Source organism: Calypte anna, chromosome 12 (genome assembly GCF_003957555.1).
Source record: "Calypte anna isolate BGI_N300 chromosome 12, bCalAnn1_v1.p, whole genome shotgun sequence".
NCBI classification, from domain to species: Eukaryota; Metazoa; Chordata; class Aves; order Apodiformes; family Trochilidae; genus Calypte; species Calypte anna.
The window spans coordinates 5339192-5364690 of NC_044258.1; the positions used below are offsets into that span (position 1 = coordinate 5339192).

The 25499-nt window shown below is 45.9% G+C and overlaps 1 protein-coding gene across 1 annotated transcript in view; it reads left to right on the top strand.

Moving 5' to 3' along the window:
• The first annotated feature begins 4192 nt into the window (after positions 1-4192).
• Positions 4193-25499, top strand: part of CACNA2D2 (calcium voltage-gated channel auxiliary subunit alpha2delta 2) — a 199559-nt gene continuing 178252 nt past the window's right edge. The window contains 1 exon segment of the mRNA XM_030458167.1: positions 4193-4342. Coding sequence (XP_030314027.1) covers positions 4218-4342 — 125 coding nt within the window. The 5' untranslated portion in view covers positions 4193-4217.

Sequence of the window (25499 nt, forward strand, 5' to 3'; positions counted from 1 at the left end):
GCATTCTTTTCTTTCTGAAACACTTACATCTAGTACCAAGCAACCCCATACATCATTAGCCAAAGATATCTGGTTTAAGAACCCTGAATAAGAATAAACCTCTGAAGTCAGGATATGTATTATCTGTTATCATTTACTCACTCTTAATTACCTCTTCCTCTTATTTGTCTCCCTTTAATGGGATGTCAACAACATTTTCTAACCTCTCACTCAGCAATGGATTTGTCAAGCCTGTAGGTAAACCTTAGCTCCAGTTACAGGCACGTGTTTAGCCATGGGGGGCCAAACTGTGCTAGCAATTACCCAAGTGTGAATCTGGACTAATTCCATGGAAGTCCTTCAGTTTTAACTGATTTAATTGTTCTGCTGAACTGCCTTTCATGTAACAAGCCAGGTGCTTGTACTACTCTGCCTAAAGTTGAAGCCTGTGTCCTGTGGCACTGCCTGAAGTTCATGAGGAAATCCTGTGCAGAGCTGTGTTCCCCCAGGAATGAGGGAATCTCCCCTACATCTGCCCATTGCAAGTTCATCAGCAGAGGCATTTCACTGTATATTGCTGTAAGGGGAGAGGAGTAGCCTTGCTGCCCAGTTCCTCTCACTGTCATTCTGTCTGCACAAAAGGGATGGGCAGTGTGGATGACTCTCCCTTCTCATTCATGTCCTGCATGACACCACACGCAGGGGAAGCCTGAACTTGGTTTACTTGAAGTAGCAAGGAAAAAAACCTTGTCCATGCAGCAGTTACTGTCTGCAAAGGCTCACATCTTTTCCTGTGAAATGATAGGTCAGAGGAGAATTAAACTCACACCTCCTCTAGCATTCACCTGCATTTGCAAATAAATCAGCCATAAGAACAACTTAGACAGCCTCCTCCTACATGGCTTCTCCACTAAAAGATGTGGGAGAGTGGCAGTGATGCTGCCTGTTTTGCTTCAACCCTCTCAGTGTTTCAGGTACTGTGCTGAATCTCACAGGGTCCTGTATGGATTACAGTGCTTCCACTGCAACCTGAGGCTGATTCACTCTTGCTCTGAGAACCTACACTGAAGTATTAAAAGCTGCTCTGGAGGCTATGGCTTGAACTCCATGTTCAAGCCCACGGTTTTGAGCTTCAGCTGTACTTGGTACCAGCGATGCTGTCTCTCCTGTCATCCTCAACAGAGTAGCAGGTAGAAGATGACTCCACTGATTTGCTTGTAGGACAGCATTGGTTTTGAAAACTGTTGGCATAAGGTCTTTGTAATGCATAGTTTTATGCAGGTTCTGAATGTTTCTCCTGTGCTCAGCTTGGAAAATAAACTTAAAGCATTTTTAAGGATGGTAAATTCATATACATAAATTCATATACAGTTGTGCCCTGAGAAATGGGCTTTGGTTGTGAGGTGACAGGGTTAATCTAGGAGCCTGCAGGCATGAATCAACACTTTTTCCTACCTTGTATCTTGGCTAATTCCATGATTTGGTCCCTTTACATTTAAGAATGTTTCCAACCAGCTTACTACTAACCAACCTACCCAATGTATGGACTGCAGCGATCACAGCAACAAATATGACATATTCAAAACCCTTCAAAATAACAGTGAAAAAAACAACCGTGACAAAATTAAAGCCAAATGCCCATCTCAGCAGTGGAGGGCTGTTCTTTAAAGACAGGCAAGGCTTTACTGTTAACAAACCCAGACAGCAACATTTGAAAATCATTGCTTGACATCTAGAGGTCCTGCAAGCCTGCAGTGCTGGGTTGTTGTGCCTGTGATGGAGCCCTCTGTACATGTGCACTGATTGAGCACAGGAGGCTGGAGCATCCAGTGCTGGGGCTGCTGCCTACATGCCCTGCATTTGCAATCGTGGAGCAGCCAGCTGCTGGGTGCCAGGCATTTGGAAAAGCAGTTGATAGCTGTGGCAATGCACAGTTGTGTCCCTGAGCTTTTCTTACAGGACAGAAGATCAGATTGCATAATGCAGAAAAATCCCCATACTATCGAGGATGTCTGGCAATTGCGACGTTGCCTCGTAGACCCTGAGTATCCTGTTAGAACAGGAACCTGAAATCTGGACCCTGTGGTCCCATATCTTGAGTTAAATGTTATCTGTTAGACAGATGCTAACCCAGGTCCTCTGGGAAAGAAAGTATGGATGTAACAGACAACAGAATTTGTCTTTCAAGAGTTTGGAAAGCCAAATTCTACACAATGAGGAGTGCTTACTGTCTGCTGCTGGCTCTGCCAGCAACGGACAAGCTGTTTATCGTATTGTCCCTCTGTTTCCCATGTATACACTAGAGATTATCCACTTTGTACTGCTGAAACATTGGAGGCTGTAAATTGGAAATGTCTGTGTGATAGGTCAGTAGCTGTGATTTCAACTGTAACAGCCCATGCAGACCTGGCTTAGACTACGTGTGGTGGGTGCAGTTTAAATACAGGATGCAAAACCAGACCATGTCCTGAAGGGTGTGCAAGGAACGGAGTCCACATGTGGTACAGGAGCTAGAGAGGGAATACTGAAGTATTTCTTAGTATTTTACTGAAGCATTAGTTTCCTGTACATATCCATCCCTGTGATGAACACATCAGGTCAGTGTGATGGTTTTGCAAGTCCAATTTTCTGGATTTGACTGCGAGTTTTACTGCTGACTTCCAAAATGAGTTGGGAGAATGATAATGTTTCTCTACCTCATTAAAAAAAGAATTGCCTCAGTGAACCAGCTTGGACTACAATTGCTGCATCAAATCCTGCTTGTTTCCATTTATATGTCAGTGCTTCTCACCGCAGGAAGTTTGTGTGTGTCTGGATGTGATCACAAGAGTTCAGGCGGCATTCTTGGTGCTCCTGGGGTACTGGTAACCCAAGCCTGGGTCACTCCAAAATGCTTTTTTTCCCCATCAAAAGCAAAGGATGGAGACAGTTCCATCCATCTGCACAGGAAAACCCTTCCTGCAAACCAGGGCATGGAGCAGCAACCTCTCCTCATCATAATCCTCCTCCCTTCCCAAAATGGAAGTCTCTCAAGCTGCTGTGATGGGATCCAAACTGCCAGGGGCACCTCTTGCTACTGTGCCTTGCTGTTCTCCCAGGCAGTACCAAAGAGCCTTTAAATCACTGATGTTTCTTTATCAGGCTCTTCCTCAAGAGCTGTCCTGTTCCTGGCAGTCCTGCCAATGTTCCACTTTTTCTGAAGTTAAAGAGAGTGAAGCGATGCTACCTCCCAATTGCCTGGCCTGCCTTTGTCCGGATTTAGGCTCTCTGGGGAGGGAACCAGAGAGCATGTGGACGGCGCTCCTGCCTCTGCCCTTGCCAGCTGTCCCTGCGAGTTGCCACTGGTCACTTCAATGAAGCTGAGCAGCTCGGGTTTGGATTTGGAGAAGACGAAATGACACTGCAGCTACCCAGAAGACAGCGTGGCAAAAAATCAGGCCTTCAAAAGTCTGGCTCGGAAGCCCTGGTGACTCCAGGCTGTGCTTTATTAATTCTGTTGTCTTGAATGTTTAGCCTGCCCTCTTGTCACGCTCCCCAATGCTCCCCAAAGTCACAGCGTGTTTAAAAAAAATAATTGTAGCTGCTGTTATAATTATTTAATGTAACTGGAGACTTCCATACGCTGATCTGTCTCCGGGAGGTGGCCCCGGAGAAAAGCGCTGTACCCGGCAGGAATGGCAGTGACAGCTCCGCGGGGGCAGCACCCGCGCCGGCGATGGGAGGGAGGCCGGGAGGGTCCCTCGGGGGTCCGGGCGGGAGGGGCGAAGGGAAAACAGAGACCCGGGGCGGGGAGATGAGGGACAGACCCCAGGCGGGGGGGTAAGGAGGCTGGGGGAGGCCACAGCCCCCAGCCCGGTGCCCGCCCGCACCTCCCCGCCTGGGGCCGGGGGCGGCGGGCGCGGGGGGGCGCGGAGCGGGGCGCATGCGCGGCGGCGGCCGGAGCGGCGCGGGGGGCCGGGGGGAGGGAGGCGGGCGGGGAGGAGGCTGGGCCGGGCTGGGCCGGGCCGGGCCGCCCGCCTGCCCGCCTATTTGAGGGAAAGTAGCGGTTCGCGGGCGCTCAGTGCCGGCCGCCGCGGAGAGGCAGCGGGCGAGCGGCCGCCGGTCGGTGCCCGCAGCCGGCGCGGCGCTGCCCCCCTGCCGAGGACTGCCGCGCTCGTCGCACGAGTGGCGGCGGGGGGAGCCGCCCCCCGGGGCCGCCACCGCCTCTGCCCCTTCCCCGCCGCGCCGTTAATGGAAACATGGCGATGGCGGCTCCGACCGGCAGCGCGGCGCCCGTCGCCCCGGCCCTCTGCGGCCACCTGGCCCTGCTGCTGCTCCTCGCAGCCCCCGCCGCCCACGGCTACAGCTTCCCCCAGCAGCACACGTAAGTGCCGCCGCCCCGGCCGGGACCCACCCCCCCACCCCCCGGCCGGCCCGGTGCCGTTGCGCATCGCGGGGCCGCCCCGGGGCCTGCCGGCGCCGCACGGGAGCGGGAGCGGCGGGCGCTGCGCTGCGCTCAGCCGGGCCGAACCGAGCCGAGCCGCGCTGTGGGCGGGCGGGCGGGCGCGGGGGTCGCCGCCCGCTCCCTGCCGGCCGCCGGAGCGGCGGGGCGAAGAACCGACCCAAAGTTGCTGGAAAGCACAAACTTCCCCGGCGGGTGCCGGGGTGCAGGGCGGACATCGAAGCGTTAATGTGGCGAGAGGGGGGAAAGACGAAAAAGGACTTTTTTTTTTTTTGTTGCACTCCCTCCTCCCTCCCCGTTCCCCCCCTGTCTGAAGCACACAATCTGGTCCCCACAACCGGCCGTACCCACCGGAGTTTGAGCATAAACTAATAATGGATGGATAGTTCCACAGGCTATCCGAGCTGGCGGCTCTACCCCTCCCTCCCTCTGGACCGCCAGAAATTGGCTGTTACCTATTGAAAGTCGGAAAGCAGCTCATTTGGGTGAGGGGGTGGGGGACCGGAGAGTCGCTGCAGGATGAATATAAATAGAATTTTTAGAAAAAAGCGAGCATTTTGGAAGTTAATGTTTGGCAATATTTGCTAAGACGTTTGGCTCCATCGCATACTGTGATAACCCCGAAGCCCTCTACCCCTCCACACAGCCATGCAAAATCTCGCCAAGATGTATTTTAAGAGGCTGTCATCTCCGTTATGAAATGTTGAGGTTTGTTGACACAAAACTGAAAAAAAAATAAATTAATTCCAGACGATTCAAAGTAAAGGCTGACACTGTGTCCTTACAGTCTGCGTTTCTGAAGGTGGGGAAAGATTTCAATGACATAGAGTTAATAATAGCAGTGTTGCCCTTAACTTCGTGATGCCCCAGTGGATGTGCACTGCTCTATGTCACAATTTTCTTGTCATTTTTGATTTGCTTAAGAATAGAAACAGGTTATATATATATATGTCATAGGAAGTATTTTTTTGCAAGCCTTTTTAGATTAATGTCTTTGATGTCAAAGTACATTTTTACAGGCATATAGTCAGGCCTTCTGAAAAGAAGGCTTACCAGCAGAAGGAACAGTGTTGTTTATTTGGGAGAGCTGTAGCTTCCCGTGTTAATATTTGGCTTTACCAAAGGCATCATCATTTGCACTCCTTGTTTATTCAGGAATATCTCCCATTTGAACAGGTTCTTTCTGGATTCTTTTGGGTCTTGTATCCATATTTATAAATGTCTTTGACCTTTGGAGCCGTTGGGTTCTGTTTCCTTGCAGTCACGTAAATACAGAAATTCTTCAGATTAAGACCCTGAGAAATGTCTACCTACAGGGGGAGGAGAGGGAATGTGCCAGTTCTCCACCAAGTGCCACAGCCGTATGGTACACAGCCACTGCTCTTGCATGAATAATCTTTACTTCCATTACATCCCTGTAGAAGTAAAGGGGATTAAGTATGTGATGAAGCACAGATAAAGTTTGTGAGATGTTTTTGATATTTCAGCAGCTTTTCAGGGGTTGTAGGTTGTTGCTTTCTCCTCTTTAAATTTGGAATGCGGTATCATATTATAGAATAAATCTCTTTTGGGTAGTGGTTTATAAGCCAGAACTGTTTTCTTTCTAACTGCATAAAGTTTCATAAGAAGGTTCCTAAAACAGGAGAGACATACTTGAGAGGCATATAATTTAGAAATAATGCATTGGCCTTTCCTCACCCAGACTAATTATTATCTATATTGTTCTAATAAACTATGCCAGCTTTTTAGCCAAAGCACTTTTATTCCAGATAAATTGGTGGGGTTTACTGGAGCAGATTTCATTAGCTCTGATTAGTGGTCTTATCGCAGTGGGCATGATCCTGTACTGAGAGAGGCCAGATGAGTGAAAACTGAACCCAGTGGCAAAGATACAGAATTTCTTGCAAATATGAAGGAGTGGTCCTGAAAGGGCCACTAATTCTGTGTGTGTGCCTCAGGTGGGTAGTGATGCTATCTGTCTGTGTCTGTAGGAGAGGCTCAGAAGGAGCACAAGACCTCGGCCTGACCTGATATCTTCGTGCTCGTTTTATTCCCCTTATGGCCTGTTTTGTGAACCCAGAGAAAAGAAGAGTCACAAATGTATATTTGATGATGATGCACGATTGTTGGGCAGTAGGTTAATGCTGTAACATGTGGGCTGAAATGCCCTCGGGCTGCTGTGATTGTTTCTTGGGAAGGAAATATTTAATAGGAGTAAAGAGAGCAACGGTAGCTGGCACCAAGGCTTGAACAACACTCTTGAACTGACTCTTCTCTCCTGAGTAGTTTCATATCTGTACCCTTCTTGTTTTCAAATACACTGGATATAACTTAGATTTTTTGAGCAGGTTTGTTGGTCAGAGGCTGAGTTGAGCTGATGAGATGGGCTGCTAGTTTCTTCTTATGAACCAATTTTCTCCTACTTTCGGCAACGCATCCTTGTAACAACTGTGAATGATTCAGAGCATTGATTAGAAACCATGTTTGTCTTCGGAGGTTTTCTCTGTAAATCGCTCAAGTCATCTTTAGCTACAGGACTCTCAAAAATGAGGCTGCTTTTTTTTTTCAGCAGCCCCAGAGCTGTTTCATTCTGACAGGCAGCAGACTGAACGATTAGGATATTTTGCCTAAGGGAGGGAAAGAAGAAAATAAAGAACAATGGATTCTTTTAATTTTTTTCAAATTACAATTGTATTAATTATCATCAGTAATTCTGTTTGTTGATTCTTGGTTCTGTCTCTGATAAATCACTGCTGTTCCACATTATCTCTCTCCTCCCTGGTAGCATGGTTTTAATCATCTTATGCTGAGCTAAGGAAGGCTCGGCTCAGCCAGTTGTCCAAAGGGGAATTTCTCATTGAGATTTAAAAAGCAAAATCCCAGATTGGAACAAACCCGTTGGGGAGGGTGCGTTAGGTGATGTCCACTGACTGACAAGGCTCCTTTTAGGAGTGGTCACGTACAAGGACGCGCATCCGTGTGGTCAGTGGGATTAATGGCTGTGGAAAGAAGGGCTGTTGGTTGCTGTTAATTATTCTTTTAAATAGTACACAGAGGATTCCTGTGGCAGCACATTAACAATCTCAGCTTGAATATCTGAGAGATTTGGTATTAGGTGATTGAAAGCCTGGTCAGCCAGGGGCATCCTGCACCTGTACAGCCATCATCTCCTCTTAGTGGGCATTTTGTGCACATGAGTGCTGGAGAATGTGGCTGCCAGTGCTGCCACCCAGGAGTAGAACAAACCCGCTCCTTACTTCGCAGAAGATCTTTTTGTAACTTGGATTTGAAAGAAAATTGCCATCTGCTAGAGGGTGGTGAGCCATTTGCTGCTTGTGAGGAAGCAGGTGTGTGCAGAATTGCTGTGCATCCGCGGGTGAGGCTTGGCTTCCTTGATGCTCTGCAGGGCATCTCTGACCACCCAGCCCGAGGAGAAGGGGATGTCTGCAGGGGAAAACACCAGCCTTGGCACCAGGTCCTGCCTCTCCAGTGTAAAGATAAACACTTGTTACGAGCAGACAGTATTTTTGGGCAGCAAGCTGGAGTGTTCCTGTGGGATGGCGGGTAGTGAAGGCTCGTGCTGAGAGCAATACAGCTGAATAGGTGCACATCACCACTGGAAGGTGGGCCTGCTGCTGCCTCTACCAAATTTAATTGCTTCCTTTTAGCAGATTTTGATTTGGACTTGTGTCATTTCACCCCAAATGAGGTTAATGATGCTGGTAGTGATAGCACATCTGGGCTAGCAGGGCTTGAAATAAATATCTCTATTAGGACTGGATGTTTTAGGGTTTGCAGAATGCCATGTAGAGGAAGCTGCTTCTCTTGTTCTACTGCTCACCTGCTGTGCAGCCAGAAAATCTCTTCCAATTACAGTTTTGATGCTTGGGAAGGGAACTTGTCTGGAAAGGCACAGAGAAGAAGTGAGGAGATGGCCTTGCTTGTCTCCAGCTACACTTGGCTGAGCAGAAAGACATCTCTTTGGGCAGGCGACCTACCCTGATGAATGACTGACAGATAATGTGACTGCATCCCTCTGAGGGCTGAGCAGTCTGCATGAGAACTGGTACCCAGTGGAGGCACAAACACCCAGTGTTCCTGCAACAGCCCTGTGTGGGCTGAGCATCAGGGGCAGAGGCACTGGAACTTCCCAGAGGTAAAAGAACAGCCCGATGAGAGGACCAAATGTTTTTGGTTTTTGTTTTCTTAAAGCCATTTGCAATATTTCTTTGGCATTTTTTAAAATTTTCTCCATTCCTGTTTACAGTTCCTGAATGCTTCCAGCTCAGGTGGCAGAGGAGGAAGAGGCAGGCATCACAGAGCAGAGGTTGGAAGCAGGCTTGTGCCTGGTGTTTGACAGGCAGAGTTTAGAAGCTCTGTTGTAAAGAAGCTTTGTGTGTATTGTACGTGTGTGTGCAACAGCCTCTTGAAAGCTGAAGGCAGTTACAGAGGGTCTAAATTGAAACCTGAAAATTTATCCTTGAGCGAGCTTCCTGGTGCTTGGCTTCAAAAGCCATCAGAAAAGGCTCTTGAGAGCTTAAGTACTGGGGCATCTGCACACTGTAACATTGGACATGTGTACAAACCATACAATTTAGACAATGTTGTTTTTTTTTTCCACCAATGAAATACTCAAGTGGGATGCAATAAAGGAAAAAGCCATTACCAAGCAAAATACCTGAGTGAAATACTCAGCAAGAAAAGAAGGTATTTGAACATTTAGGTATTTACTTTTCCAGGAACCTCTTGAAAGCAAGATGTGTTTTGTTAGCAAAATTATTTGGTTCTGTCTGGAGTAGTGCTTTGTTGTTTTATTGCTGCTCCTGTAATCTAGCCTTCGTCCTCCAGTTTGTTATTGCTGGATTGCATGGGCAGTGGGGTGCTACAAGCTGTTGTTACTGGTAAGTTGGGTTGTGTCAGTGAGCTTCTAGGCTGAACCATTTGATCTTTCTGAGAATGCATGTGGATTTTCATAACTTTGACAGTCATCCTATGACCTTTCCAGGGCTGTCTCAGCCATTATCTTTTGGTCATAAGTATCTTTTAAGAAATAAAAGATGTTTAACCACAGCAAAGAATTAAATCTTCTGTAAAGCAGAGTGGTTTTCTCATTGACTGATGTGCATCTAGATCAGCTTGTGAAGGGTGAAAGGGCTGCAGGGCAAGAGACACAGGAGCTGAGTGGCAGTCAAGCCAGACAAAGGTTGCACGGTCTGTGGCTTTTGTATCTATTCATTAACTCTGCACAAGGTCGTTATTCTTGCCTGTGATTAGGCCACCATGCTGACTCCTGGAAGCTGCTTCTGGGTCTGGTGGGGATTCTGCAGGAGCTGTTGTACAGCTCACCTTTGCCAGGGACACTGTGAGCCTGGCTTGCAGGAAAATTACCATCAGGCCTCCTCCCCGTGCTTCTAGTTGAGGCTGAGAAGTCCAGAGGAGGTAATTGCTGATAGTAATCAGGCTGGGTGTTGAATAGGGATATAAACCATTTAGTGCAATAGCTCTGGTGATGATAAAGCCTTGGGAGCAGTTGCCAAAACAGAAGTTGAGTTTGCATATCTCTCATGAGCCAAGTGCCATTGTGCAGTAACACCACTCAAGTGTGTGGAGTTACACCCAAGAAGTTACAGGAGGAAACATGGTTATTAGTTCTGATTTATGTAAAAAATCACTGAAGTTCTTGTAATGAAAAGGAGGTCTTTAATGAGTCCATGTCCTCCCACATGATTGTCCTTCCATTGCTCATGGGGGGTCAGAATGAAGCTGGGCTTTGCATGGACTGGGATGGAGATACTTTTGCACCAGTGAGTATCTGTTACAAATCCACTGAAGCCCTAGACAGACTTAAAATTTCCTTGGGTTCTGTGACTGTCAAAACTGTTCTGCTACCCTGTTCTGTACTGACACTCGGGGAATTCATGAATCAAGATGGGCTGTGCCTACAGTGAGCATGTGGATCCCTGTGATAGAAAACCTGGAGTAGTGGATTACAAAAGGCACGTTCATTTACCTGACAAAAGGTTGTCTGTCTTGAATTATTTATGAGGTTTCACATCATGGTAGTAAATTTTGTAAAAGCAATGAAGTCCTGGTAACGTGAGCCTCTTCACTGCAGCTTCTGTAGCAGTTTTGCTGAGAAGGTTCAGGAGGTGGGGGGTGGAGGAGAAGGAAGAAATAGGCAGGCAGTGGTGGGATAGAGAGAGGCTGCTGGTTTTGTATGCAAATGATGAGGTGTGCAGAGCAATGACGAGTGAATTTTTTGGATCATCCTGTGCTTTGGAGCAAAAATTTATGTAGAGTTTGAAAGCAACTTATGCTTCAGGGAAGGGTGAGGGGGAAAAGGTGGGGAGTACAGATGCAAGGACAGAGAAGGGTGAAAAATCTCATGACCACAAACAAAGGCAGCATTCCTATCTGTAGGAATGCTATTTGCAGGGGTGGTTTTTTTAAAGTATATACTCATTGTGGTGAGGTTTCCTTATCTTGACTTCTGCCAAATGAAGGATCATGCCAGAATTGTCCAGGCTTTTTATGGCATTGGGTGGCTGGAAGGCTTGTGAGCTTGCAGACCATGTGGTTGTGGACCAGAGGATTACCTGGAAGATACGTGGCCCAGAGGAGCATTAGGTCAGTGTTACCCAAAAGGGTTGAGCCAGGGCACTAAGAGCTGAAGTCCTGGTGGCAGTGTGTTACCTTCCCTTGGTCCCTGCTGAACACTCTTTCAGAGCTCAAAATCAGTGATGCAGCAGGCAGGATGCAGGTTTGTGGTGAAGCTGGCACTGCCTACCTGATCTGTTGATAAACAGAGCCTCCCTCACACTTTCAGGCTTCTAAGCTTCTTGGCCTTTCAAGTACAAATTTACCCCTTAAACTGTTAAATTGGTGGAAAGCATTGGGAGTGTTGTATCTAGCTCCTCTGGAGTGACAAATGAGGATAAGATTTTCCTTACAAATACCAGTGCCTGTCCACTCCTTACAGGGCTGGGTCCTGAAACTTTTCTCTTGTTGCAAGCTACCAGTTTGTTTGTGGTCAGTCTCTTCTCCAGCGAGTACTTAAAATTCTTCAGTCCAGAAGAAGCCAGTATCCAAAGTCTGAGTTCACATTCATCCTCCAAATAAGAAAATAAGATGCATATTTGTAAATGTTTTTTCAGAGTCGACGTTGTATAAAACACTTAAGTTTCGGAAATGTATAAAGCTCTCAGATTTAATTTCTATTGAATTGGAGATAGTCTTGTGCCTGAATTCTCATCTCTGTTGCAATCTCTGTTGTAATAACATCTCTATTGTGGCCAGTGAACACTTTTTGTACAGTACAACACAGTGAGGGTCATGAATGTAGCACTGTGCTTGCATTTCTAATGTATGGTGGGGTTTTGGCAGCTGTAACATGGAGACCAAAATAGAGATAGACTGAAGCCAAGCGGAGCACCTAATATCCAGCTTTATCAGGTGTTGAAGATTGAGTCAGGTTCTGGGCTGTGAGTGGTTGAACATCTTTTTATTGCTCCATAACGAATGCAGCAGACCCAGTAGGAGCCAAAGTACCATTTCCTCATGTCTGAGGTAGTGTTATGACTTAGAAGTCTCTCCTAAGAATTCACTCCAGTGTTACATTCCTGTGATCAGGGGCCAGATGTGTGTGTGTGTGTGTGTGTGTGTGTGTGTGTGTGTAACGTATTGGGTGGGCTCACGCGCATTCAGGACCTTTGCAGGGGAAGATTTACCTGTTGCCCAGGTAAAAGTAAACCTTCTGCAGCATGCCAGGGGAAAAAAAGGGTGGAAGAAACAGCATTTAATTATTCAAGACCTGCAAGCTGAAGAGTTTGAGGACAGTGAGCTGGGCATGCGTCACAGCGTCATGGGCACTCTGCTTTCCCCTCCTTCCCTGTCTGCTCTGGGAAGGAGGGCAGGTTACTTGAGTATGAAAAACATCAATATTTTTCCTCTTGATGTACCTCTTGGCTTTTATTTATTCTGGTTTTGTTTGCTGGGAAATCTTGATAATTGTCAATTGGTGACCTAACTGATGACATTATTTTCCCTCCCACAGAATGACAACATTTTCAAAAGCACAGACCACGGAGCATCAGCCCCAAAGGAACGCCCTCTGGGCAGGAATGTTTTCATGCTCCTCCTTACCTGTGTGCTGTGTGACTGCTCCTGATTGAGCCATTCTTCATGATGTTGGCTTTGTTGTGATGCAGAAGAGTTTGCTGTTGTCAGTCGTGCCTGCTGTACTATTTAGGTTTAAAAGCTGAGAAATATCATCATTGTTTTTGAACCTCTGGGCCAACTTAATCTTAGATGTAACAATGCTGTGGGATTATGCCTGGGACAGCTTTCTGGTCTTTGTCTTTTAACTTAAATATCATGGTGGATGTGGTTGGTTCTGACATGGTTTTTTGTTTGTTTGTTTTTTTTGTGAGACTGGGAAAAGAAAGGCATCTAACTCCTCTGCTGTCTGCTTATGCTCTGGTCCCAGTTTCTAAATAACCCCATTTAGCACTTGCCTGCCTGTTGACCCAACCACAAAAATGTTGTGTTGGCACTTCTGACATCAATACTGCCTTTTTACCCATCATCTTAAGGCTAAATTGAACCTTATGTGTCACTTGCTCCATGCTATGTTTATTTGTTTTGACCTAGTCTTCACTTTAGAGAAAAATCTAACCAGCTCTGTCTCTCTCTTACTGCCTGCTAGGAGCTGGGGCTCTCTTTCCTGGGAAGTGGCTCATTCCTCCCTCAGTTTCCTTCTCCTTCCCCTTGCTCAGTTGTGAGTTTGGAGCAGCTGGGTATGATAGTTCTGACAGACACCTCTTGGCACAAAGGTCTTGCTTCACTGTTCGGGCTGCTGAGCTACTCCTACCTTTTCCCTGCTCTTGGAGCCCTGTCCTGACAGCCTTGCTGGTGCTGTGTCAGCTTGGGCAGGCCCAGCAAGAGGTAAAACTGTGTCCCCAAGGCTGGTGCTCTGCGTGGAGTGGGAATCTTCTTTTCCTGCCTTTCTTCTCTTGACACCACTCCAAGTAGAGCCTTGTGCTGAAAGCATTGCTGGTTTGTGCAGTTTAGCAATGTGAGTGTGTGTGCAGAGAGCAGCCTTTTTGATTTTATAAGGGCCACTTAATAAATGTCACTTATTTGTTGATGCTTAGTGCATGGCTGCCTCCTCGTTGGGAAGTGGGTGCCAGACCCTGTCCTGTTCTCTGGAGTCTCAGCTGGCTGGTGGAATAGAAGGTTTTGCTACTTGCTGAAAGAAGAAAAAAAAAAAACAACCTGCTTTCACAATAGCTTGCATAGTGCTTGACTTTCATTCTGAGTTGGCTCTACTTACTGCTGTATTTTTGCCATTTCAGTTATGATTAGATCCCACAAGATAACATGAGGGTTCTTGTATGTGAAGTTTTTCCAGAGAAAACCAAGCAGCTGCAGAAATAGAGGAATATCTCAGTGATTGCAGTGGGGTGCTGGTGAACTAAAAATGAGCTGCTGTGGGTGTGATGCTCCAGCTGGGGCATTACCTGAGGGCTGTGTGGGGACCACAACTGATGTGTATACCTTCAGCTTCTTTACTTAAAAATGTAGATTCCTTGTTGGATGAGGGATTTGTCTGCAAAGTCTGGTGCTTCAGGGCTTGGGTGGAATGGGTGTTGAGAGCACTGCTTCATCCCACACCAGAGCTGCCAACCTGCACTACTGAATGAGCTGCAGTTTCTTAAATGGTTCTGAAGCTTGTAAAGTTTGTTACACAGACAAGGACTCTTCCATGTATGTAGTATTTTTTTTTGTTTAACTTTCCACATGAAGCTAATGTTTCTTCCTCATTTGGCTTGGCTACAATATTGTTATAGTGTCCTGTGCTCTCATTCTTTCCTACTGCTATGATATTCAGGTTTAGTATTTATTTTCTAGTAGTTTCTGAATAGCAGAGTGCTTGTGTGATTGTCAGTGAAGTATAATTAATCTTGAGCAGATAGCTGCAAGGAGTCCAGATAGATTTCAACCCATGGTGGCATGCTTAGAAGTGAGGAAATTAACTTGGAAATTGTTAAAATTGCTTCTGTGTTAATCTTGCTGTGAGACCACAGCTTCTGGCAGTATGTGGGTTAACAAGAGGTTTGTGGCTGAGAATGAGGACGACTTCTCTTTTTGGAAGGTTCTCAGCAAAGACCTTGTCTTACACCTTTGCTTTGAGGGGATTTACACAGAGGAATTTGGCCCATTTTCCCATTGCTAGGCCCATTTCCAGGTGTTCTTTTATCCCCAGTTGATCTTCTGGCCTACTTTCTATCCACTGTGTGTTAAAAGGTGACCAACCTGTCATCTTGGCTAGCATCAGGAGCAAAACTTGTGTGCCTCAGGCTTGTTCCCTGGGGAGACAAGTAATTCTTTCATGGCAGCCTTGGGGTTGTCCCCCCTCCCCATTGCTGTGTGAGCATCTTGTCCCATTCTCCATGGTCCACTCCTTATAATGGTAAGTGAGATGAAACTAAGGCTCCAGAGACTCCAATGTGTCAGTGCTGGAGCAGGAAATGCAACTCAGGTCATGTAATTCCTCCTACTCTGTTCCTTCTAATGAAACCATGCTCTTTGTTTTGGGATAAGTGTTTCTCCTGTGAGGTATGAACCTGACATCAGATTCAGCTGCAAGCACAGAAATGTGGCCAGGAGGATTTGGACTCCAGGGATGGTATTTGTCCCTTGGTGTTGGGAGAGTGGGAAGTGTCCTTGTGGATGAAAAGCTTTGCTGAAGGACACTGTTTTCTGGGAAATGCCTGGACATGAAAGTTTGCTTCTCTCTCTACAGTTAGGCAGAAGGTGAGAGGGCTTGCTGCTGAGAGCTTAGCACACTCAGCACTGGGCTTTTGCAAATTAAATGGGTGCCCTCTGCTGCATAAGCTCTACATTGGCCACGTAAATTATGGTCAGGCACCTTTCCCAATAAATGCTTTCCTTAAAATTGCATTTTTGTGCTGATGATGCACTCATTTAAAATTGGATCTCTTGTGCTTATTGTCTCCTTGTGGCGAGCACTCACTGGTGGGACCTGTTAGAGGGGGAACTGTAGGGCAGCAGCTCCTGACCATCCCTGGGACATTAATCCCCTCAGACAGTACCTGACAGTACCTGAGATATCATCTGAACATTTCCCACTCCCTGTGTGTGTCTCGGAGAAATTCTAGAGGCCATTAAGCTGGGTAATTTACATGCTTCTTGAGCCTGTGCCTAGGGAAATATATTTCACAGGTAATTTCAAATCTCTTGGCGTGTGGAAGAAGTCATTATTCTAAATAGAAAGGGGCTGGTGATGTCACGGGCCCCATTGAGAGGACCACATTAGAAACTAGGATTTTTCTCTCTCACAAAAAAGAGTCTGAGGCATTATATTAATACGGTTTTTGGCTGTCAGATGTTTATGGTTTTAACCTGGATACTCATTTGGTACAGCAGAAGAGCGAATTATCTTGTAACCTGATATTTCAGTTACATGTGAGCATATTGTGTGTGAGGGCTGGGAGACCTTCTCTGGGGTATCCATTGGAGTGTGGGGGTCCTGCTCCCATGCTCGAGTGCTACATTCCAAGGGCAAACATCAGATTTAGTGACCTGAGGTTGAGTTGCAGTTCTGACTCTGCTTCTGAAAGTCTGTCTGGATTTGAGATTACTGCTTTGCTATTGTAGCTCCGTTCTTCCCTCTTGAAAAGATGGAGAGTATTTTTTTCAGACATACTAGGAGGGTTTGACAGTTTAATGTTGATAAGTTCTTTCAAACTTCTGTTTGGGCTTTTGCACCGTCTGTGTTTTAGTTGTGATCCTGCAGTAGTGAGGTGAGGGAACACAAGCCATCACTGTGACAATTGTGTGCTGCACTCCTGGTTTGTTACCTTGTCACCTGTGCTGGGGCTCCAATTTCCTGGAGCAACCGAAGAGGAATTTCCTGGTGACCCTTCCCTTTTACTAATGGAGATAACTTGTTGCAGACTGGCAACAGCAGAGGAACTCCCAAGGTGCTGGGTACAGCATCATTGTTCCTGGAGGTCCTCCAGCACAGCATCCTTCTTCCTTGGGGTCCTCCATGACAGGAGGTACATCCTTTTCCAGTGTGTTAAGCTGTCTGGTGCTGGAGATGGGAAAACTGAGCCTGAGGGAGCAACACCCTGAGTGTGTATAGCTAATCCTGTAGTACCTCCTGAGTATTTCCACTGTGGTTCAGTGACCTCCATTTCAATGGGCTTGTATCCTTTCCAAAGGAAAGGTTGTAGGTATATATCTTTCCTTCTGGAGGGACCAGTGTTTGTCCCAGCTGCATGGGTAGGAGGAGAGGAGAGGAGGTGACCTGTGAAAGCTGATGGTTTCATCCCTGTTTCTGGAGTGCTCAGAGTGATGCAGCAGCATGGAGACAAAACTGAGCCGGGCTTCACGCTTCCCCTGTCCCTGCCTCAGAGCGTGTCTGGTGCCACCTTGCAACAGGAGAGGTCCTGCAGAAAGCTTTTAGATACGTATCACGGAGTAGGGAGGTAATGGCTTTAAAGTGCTGTAAATTTTTTTTTTTAAATGCTCTCCATCCCCATCCCTTTTTTCTATCCTTGCTGAAAGGGAGTAATACAATGAAGAGCTGCCACAAACGAAGGCGACTGCATAGGAAATAACGGGCCTGGGGGGTTGGCTGGTGAGAGATGCAATGAGTGAGCATCACTAAGTGCTTTATAATAACAATGATTACAGCACTCTCTTAGGCACAAGGAATCTCTTAGGTAGGGGGAAGGTGGGGAGTGGGGTTGTTCAAGATGGGGATTTAACTAGATGGGCATCTAGTGAGAGTGACACCTAGAAAGCCCTTGAGGAATGCTGCATATGATGCTGTGAGAGGCTATTCCAAAAACCCCAGGAGACTTGGATCAACATGCTTGGAGGCTGAAGAATAATGGCAATGGGTGCACCTAAATAGCTCCTGTAGCAGGAGGTCTTTGTGGTAGAGGTTAATGATGCCTTCTTGGCAAGGTAAGAAGTTGTAGACACAATTCCACAGAGGTCTGGCTAGTCAGGAGTCCTCTATCAGACTCCTTAATACAGCTTGTGTTTTAGTGACCCAGTTAATCATTGTGTGCTTAGTCTGTTGCTGATCAGCTGAAATCTGAAATTGGAAAGGTAGATGCTGAAAGCAGTCCTCTGGCTTCCTGCAGCTACCAAGAGTTACTCATTGTGCCATTTTCAGCTTGGCCATGCTTGTGTTTTGCTGCAGCTCTGTATAGCAGCATGACTCTCCCTGGCAGTAGGAACATGGTTGGATGGAGTACTTTGCATGAACAAGAGTGTTGGGGAAGTTCTTTGTAGGGGGTTGTAGTCAGTCCTTTATTTCCTCTCTGTCACTAGGGCATGACATCTCTTCCTTACCTTTTAAACAGCACAGTTGAGAAATGAGAGGTGACTACAACGTGTGTATTCAAAATGCTATCCCAGGTGCCAGGGCATGGTGTTCCTCTGTTATCCTTTACCTCATACCTTGACCAGGCTCTTTACACAGATGAGCCAAGCAAGGGGAACTGTTTTGCTTTACCCCGTGTCTTACTGTTTGCACAGCCAGGAGGTGGTTGCTATGAACTTTCCTGTCTTTCCTGCAGATACCTTGCAGGATCCTGTATCAGCTTGGGCAGTCGTGCTGTTGCTGAGCAATGATACAGGAGCATGGGGCAACTCAGAGCATCTCATCACAAAGCTGTTTGCAGATCCTTTAGATGACAGTGTTCTGGTGGCACAAAATAGAAACGCTACCCAGACTTTCTTGCTCCAGCCATCTATCCTCAAGGGACACTCAAGGGACAGCTTCACTGTTTCTCCAAACTGTAAAAAAAAGCTCATCCACTTCCAACCGAAAGTGCAGATCCTGCAAAGTGTGGCTGTTTTGTCTTCTGGGGTGGTTCAGCCTTCCACCTGGTGATGAGGATTTACTGTAATAAGCTAGAAGATGCAACATTCTATCCTACTTCTGTCTAGCTCCCAAGAGAGCCATGAATTATACACAGAAAAAACAAATAACCCAATATGTCTGTCATTATATCATAAAGGACTTTAATAATTCATGCAGCTTGCAAAATCCTTAGTAAGACCTACCCTCTATAACCTTATCTTTGTGTGGGGGATGGTATCTCCTCAGTCTCCACTCAGATTGTATCTATAAAACAGAAAGAGGCAGTGAGAAGGAAGGTTTTATCAGAAAACTTCATCTGTATAATGGGTTGCAAAGCGGTGTGCAAGAGTTATCAGCCATTGGGGTCCCAAGAGGTGCTGAAAATGACAAATGGCTGCACTGGGTGAAATTTATGCAGGTAGTGTGCTTCATAAAACTGACACCTATTCACTTATTTATTATTTCATTGTGTTTCAAGTCCAGATCTATGACAGGCTTTGAGATCAGGACCCCAGTTCTAATTCTGCGTGACGAGAGTGCAAACACGGTGGAACTCGGAGGCATCTCTTGTTTCTGATGCACATCAGCACGCCATGGAAATCTGGTTGCAAGGTGTAAAACAAGAGCTTTCAGAAAAGCAGAGAGGACAAGCATTAGGTTAGCTTTGGCTCCAAAGAACACAGTTAGCTGGTCTGGGTAGCACATTATGGTACACCAGTACAGCTCCAGCAATGTTAGCCATTGCCTTTGGCTTATTTTGCTTGTTACACTCCTGGGGCTGAGTGATGGTGCTTCTGCCACCATCACATGAGAGGCCAGAATATGTGAACTACCACTTAGTTTCCATTCACTGGGCCATCCCCATAGCAGCAGGAACAGTCCATCTGTATCTCCAGATGTAAATTCAAAACCTAATTTATTCCTGTTTGTCCTGGTTTTGACTGGGATAGAGTTAATTTTCTTCCTAGTAACTAAATAGTACTGTGCTTTGGTTTTAGTATGAGAATAATGTTGATAACACACTGATGTTTCAGTTGTTGCTAAGCACCAAGTCAAGGGCTCATGCCATGCCAGCGAGAAGGCTGGAGGTGCACAATAAGCTGGGAGGGGACCCAGCCAGGACAGCTGCCCCATGCTCAGCAAATAAACTAGAGATGGGGTCAGCTGAAGGGGGCAATGATCACCTCTTAGGGAGAGGCTGGGCACTGGTCAGGGGACAGTGAGGGTTTGCATGGTGCATCTCTTTTCTGTCCTATTAAATTGTCTTTGTCTCAACCTACAATTTGTACTTCCCCCCCCTGCCCCAATGCACTTGAATGGAGAGTGAGTGAGCAGCACCAAAGCCTTGGGTGAAACCACTGTAGTGAAATGAGGCAACCAGGTGCCACTAATTGCCAGGGAGTGAGCATGAGCTTGTGTCTCAGGACTCACCTTTTATTGGCCTCCTGGTCCTGCTCATGTGCAGTGGGGGCCCACCCTAATTAGGCACAGGTGGGCTTGACACAAGCTCATGCTCACTCCCTGGCAATTAGTGGCACCTGATTGCCTCATTTCACTACAAACCACCACTGTGGAGAGTCAACCAGACTCACTTTTGCTTATGCAGTTGTTAAGTGGCTTGGTCACACTCCCTGCACGGCAGGGGACTTCTTGCTGAACTTGTGCATTGTCCTAGCTGAAAACACCAAGCTAGCTGACCATCAGAGGTGCTTGCTTCTGCTTCCACTTACAAAAGTGTGAGTTGGTTGCAATGTGCTGAGATCAGACGTGTGCCTCGAGACTGAGAGGGTTAATTCTGGCAGGGTTTTGGTGCGCCTGGGGATCCTCATGTAGACATCCTGCAAAATAACTCTTAATTTTCAAATATCCCTCATAGGATGTCTGTGTCAGTGAGTGTTCACCTGGAGATGAGCTCTAGGCTGATAAAGATGGGAGGAACTCAGTGATGGGGCTCGTGGCTGGAAGTGTCTTTTGGGAGAATGCTGTCCCCTGCCACATGGTCTGCAGAAGATATTGCCTGTGGTTGCTTTGCCATTTGCTCTTTGGATTGCTGTGCCAATGAGAAGCCTGTACCTGCTATTGACAGGAGAGTGCAGTGTCTGGGCAGGCAAATGTACCCACCAACACATTCAGTGACTTCTCCTTCCTCTTTCTTTTGGCAGATCATCCACCAGCGGTTGCAGTTTTCCCCAAACCTTCTCTTAGGCTTTAAATTATTCACTGAATTATCCTTTGGCCTCCAGCTCCTTTGCATACCAAATATTCCAAATCAGCTTTTTATAAAGTTTGAAATTCAAGATACTTTGATTGGACATGGAGTTCTCAAAGAGTAGTTATCGTGGCTCTTTGTCCTTCTGGGAGGGCATTTCAAATGGGGTTCTGCAGGGATCTGCCCTGGGCCTCCTTTTATTCAATAGTTTCATTAATAACTTAGGCAATGGAATGGGAAATATGCTTATAAAATTTGTAGGTGACACTGAGCTAGGAGGTTGGATGTACTTTGGAAGGCATTATCAGAATTCAGAATGATCTGGAGAAATTGAATGGTGAGCTGGATATCAGCAAAATGAACTTTAGTGAAAACAAATGCAAAGTGCAGCACTTAAGAGGGAAAATCAAAAGTATGAATACAGAATAAAGAATACCTGTCTGGGTAGCAGTGTGGCAGAAAAGATCTTGAGAATTATCATGGACCTCAGACTTTGAGTCAATGCAGTGCTGTTGTAGCAGGAGGGTGCATTTATTCTGCAACATCCCATAGTTTTCTGGACAAGACTGCAGAGGTGATGTTTTCCTTCTCTTACTTTTTGTTGGAGTACCTGATCTCACATTCTGGCATGAGCCTTTGGAGATATAGGCAAACAGTAGGGAATCCTTAGCAGGGCAACAAAAAGAATGGAGTGTTTAGAAAACAGTGCAAAAGAGGGAAAGTTGGAAAAAACTGAGTTTAGAGTAGAGAAGTAAAGACCTAAAGGGCAAAGGATACAGTAGAATATTGGTTTACCAGTTGATTGGAGATTGTCATAAGAATTTCTGTGTCTCTTGTAAATGGGCTCAGTGGAAAGAGGGAAATGAGGTTCAGTGTAGAGAAGAAAGAAACATTCTCACCACATGGTGAAAAGAAAAGGGTACTGTGGGGATCTTGGATTTACCCACAGCAGATGAAGTAAAGAACAGACTAGACAGTACTTCATGCAGAGCATTCAGGTGTTTAGCTGTCCCAGTGCAACTAATGGCAGAAGAGAAATTCCCAAAGCATCTGCCATCCCCCATCTCTGTGGCTGACTGAACACTTGTTTTGGTTCTAGGTGGACTTAACTCTTAAATGGTTAATGCTTCTGTGTTTCAATGGAGAAATTGTGTTAAACAACTTTCCCATTGCCCTAAAGGTGTCAAGTTGGTGATTACTGTTGGTTTTCACACAGGTGCCTACAAGAATATTTGTTCTCAAGAACTGTTAATGAAACAGAAATTTTATGTATAACTGTCAGGCTATTTTCCCTTTTGACCAGCTCTATTTATCCTGCATTTGAGAAAACTTGCCAGTTATCCTATTTATTGTATTGTGAAACTTGATAAAGGCATCAAACTGGGATGAGAGTTGGTTTTTGGCTGGGTTTTTTTTTGTTTGGTTGGTTTTTTTTGTGTGGGTTTTTGTTTGTGTTTCTGTTTGTTTGTTTTTTCTTTTTTGTTTTGTTTTTTTTTTATAAGACTTACCCTGCTGCAAAAAAATCATAGAGGCAGAACAGAGGAACAGGCACAGAAAGTCAGTGTTTGAATCAAGAACAAACTAATTGGGTGATAGAGCTGAATGTAGAACACACTATCCCACTGTCTTTCCCCTTCATATTTCCTAAAAATCTTTTTCTTTAGGATATAATTCTAATACTCATTTGGCCCTTCCTTTCCTCATGTAATAACATCAAAGGTGCTTTCTTATTATAGGGGAGAACAGATGGTAGAGGTGAAAAATGTCTTGACAAATATTAAAAGACTAGTCCAGCAGGCAAATTCTTCCCACCCCTCCTTTATATAAACAGCTGTGCACATACTTAAAATTAAAAAGGGGTCATAAAATGACAGTGTGGGAGGCTTGATGATGTCTGGAAGCATGGTCAGTAAGTTATTTGGTTATTTTGAAAGAAATAGGTGCTCTCTGGGCCTTCTGGGAGAAGAAAAGTCAGCTTGCTTTTCCTTGATGTGCAAATATTGGCTCACATGGGGTTTTACAGCCCAGGTGTGTAAGGAGTGACAAAAACTTGGAGGGGGCAGGAGCGTGCACATACAAGCACGCAGGAGTGCCCACTGACACGTGTGCTATTAAAGGATTAAAGCATCTTGAAGGAATAAGCCAATTAGAAGAAGTTCCTGCACAGCAAAAATCAGACAACACAGTAATTAATAACCTTATTAAATAGCAATATTTGGGCACTGAACCAAAGCGTATGAATCACAGTGAAGCATTCTTGGCTGAATACGCTGCGTGAAGTGTAGACACTTGTGCAGAGCTGTCTGTGTGTAGAACCCAATAAGCTTTGGGGCAGTTTATCTACTTAGCAAGTAGTTTTTCCTCTTGTCCTTTCACGTGTGTGTGTATCTTTCTCTTTGGTTTGGGCCAGGAAGGCAGCAAGAGAAAAAGACTGAGTCTCCTGTCTTTTTTCATCATCCTCTCTCGCTTGCAGCCAAACAAGCACTCTCTTTAGGCTGCTTTGAAAAAAGAGTCCTCAAGCAGAAAACTCTTTTTGTTTTGTTTTTCTTCTGACTTCTCCTTTCCCTGTGCTTTTCTGAGAGGCAGTTTGCAGTGAGGCTTATGTTCATTAGTGGTGTGTGGGCTGCCAGGTAGAGCCCAAGGGGAAGGCAGGTGTTGGACACAGAGGGGTGCCACCACTTGAGGGATGTTACTCTGCAGGGGCAGCTGGAGTCTTGTTTCTGCTCCTTTAGCAGTTGTGTTTCTGCTCCTCAGCCTGGCTCAGGCACTGTGAGAAATTGCCTTCCCCTTTCTTAGGTTGGACATGAAAATGTGTGACAGCCTGTGGGGGTCTGTCCCTTGTACCCTGAGCCACCAGAAGCCAGAGTGACCCTGGGCTGAGTTGCAGAGGTGCATGCTCATGGTGCTGGCCACAGGCTGCCAGTGTCCACCTTGCACTGGGGGCTTGTCTGCAAATGTTTCCAGCTTCTGTAGAGAAGAGCAGGACTCCAGGCTGCCTTCTGTGTGTACAGAAGCATAGGAGGGTGTGAGCCAAGGCCCTCCTCTCTTTCCAGGCAATTCTCGCTTTCTTCTGAAGCCACACAGCTGGAGCAGTGGTGGAGCCTCACAAACCAACATGGAAGTGCACAGAAGTCTCTGCAACTTCTTGGGCCACCTAAAGCATGAAGCATGCCCTAACCCTAAGTAAGCCTTGACCAGTGGCAAAGGTGCAGGCACCCACTGAGCAGGAGTTGGACAGGCAGAACGCTGTGTCCTGGTGCTGCCTACAGCAGCACTGATCTGTCTTCTGATGTGCTGCTTGTCACAGTAAATATTTTTGAAGCTCTGCAGCTTTTTTTAAGCCTACTTTATCTCATCTTTAAGAAAAATCAAATATGCAAATGATGAAATCAATTAGCATTTTTGTAGTTTTCTTCAGAGAGGCAGTGATAAATGGTGTTGTGTTTTCAAAAATCATTTATGTCCCTTGTTAAATGTTGCAGAGGAGGCTGTAAAATACACAGGGGAAGGAAACAAACCCTTTTTTTAAAATGCAAGGGATTTTAAATATATATCTTGAATGTGAATGAACATGGTTGTGCATATGAAAGTTGTAGAGTTGTTGGGTTGGAAGAGTCCCCAGCAAAGGCAAAACCCCATGAGATGATGGGGGATCACTGGGATGTGGTGTACATGTCAGTACTAAAGAGATGGGGGATGGCAGGGCTGCCAGGCTCCTTTCATGCTGTTCTGTAGGCACAGAGCTTTGGAGTGCATTCCCAAATACTTGAGCTCAAAGATTTTTCTCCTCAGCCATGTTTAGTCACTACAGAGGACACTAAAATGGTGCTTGGTGTAAGGAGGAGACTGCAGATGTGGGACATAAAGGGGCCTGGTGGCTTTCTGTGCCCAGCACTGCATCCATGCCTTTTATGCTTTATTTGTAAATGCCCTTTCAGAAGAGCAGCAGGGCACTCCAGGCTGTGTGTTTTGAGGAGTTATCACCCCTCAAGCCCTGTAACACCCCCAGTGATGGCCCAGGAATGTGGTGACTGTTGTGTCACAGCTTCCATGGGAGACACTTCTGAGGGGAATCTTCATGTTCATGATGGGCTTTCAGTGTCCTTACCCTCATCCTTGCTACAGTCACTTTACATAAAATTTTAAGTGCAGTGTCAGTGGGAGAGAGACAAGAGGCAGAAGGTCAACTGAGACAGAATAATTAAGGGGTTTATGGGTTTTATGGTATTTTTAAAGGATAGCTTTCAACCCACCATACAGTGAGTGAGATGAGACTTCAAATTTTCAGATCTGGCCCACTATAAAGCCTCCTGAGCATGGACTTTACCAGGGCTAGAGGGACATAGTAATGGGTGAAATACACTCAAGGGTTTTGCCAGTGGAGTGGGTAAGGGATGTGCTAGCTGGAAAAAAGCATTTTTCCTATCACTGGCAAAAGCTCTTGTCTGTACATACTACACCCAGAAAAAGAAGCTGCTTCTGCTATTACTTTTTTAAAATCTAGAAAGCTGGTATCAGCTGTGCAGAAATCCCCTCTCCCCTTTTATGATTGTGAAATACACTTTTTTTTTTTATTTTTAATGGAGATGCCTAAAGCTTGTATTACAAAGCTTACTTGGGCTCTGAGGAACTGCTGGTCCATAAGGTTTAGAGCCAGCTCTCAAGACTGCACAATTAAAGCAAATCTTTTCCCTGAATGAAGAATCCAATGGCTTTTCCCTGAAATAGTAGTACTTCTTGGGGCGGAGACAGGGGGTGGAATAAGTTTTAGAACATTTTTTAAACAAATCTGACTAATTTTAAATCCCAGCCCAACTGAGCACTCAGTGTTTCTTTTGCACATGCCAACAGTGTGATACTGATGCCTCTGCCTTCCTCTGTAACTAATCCTCTCTGAAGGCTCGGCCATACGTGCCATTTAGGTGGATCTGAGCAGTTGTTGATGGATACAGCTGGAGATGGAT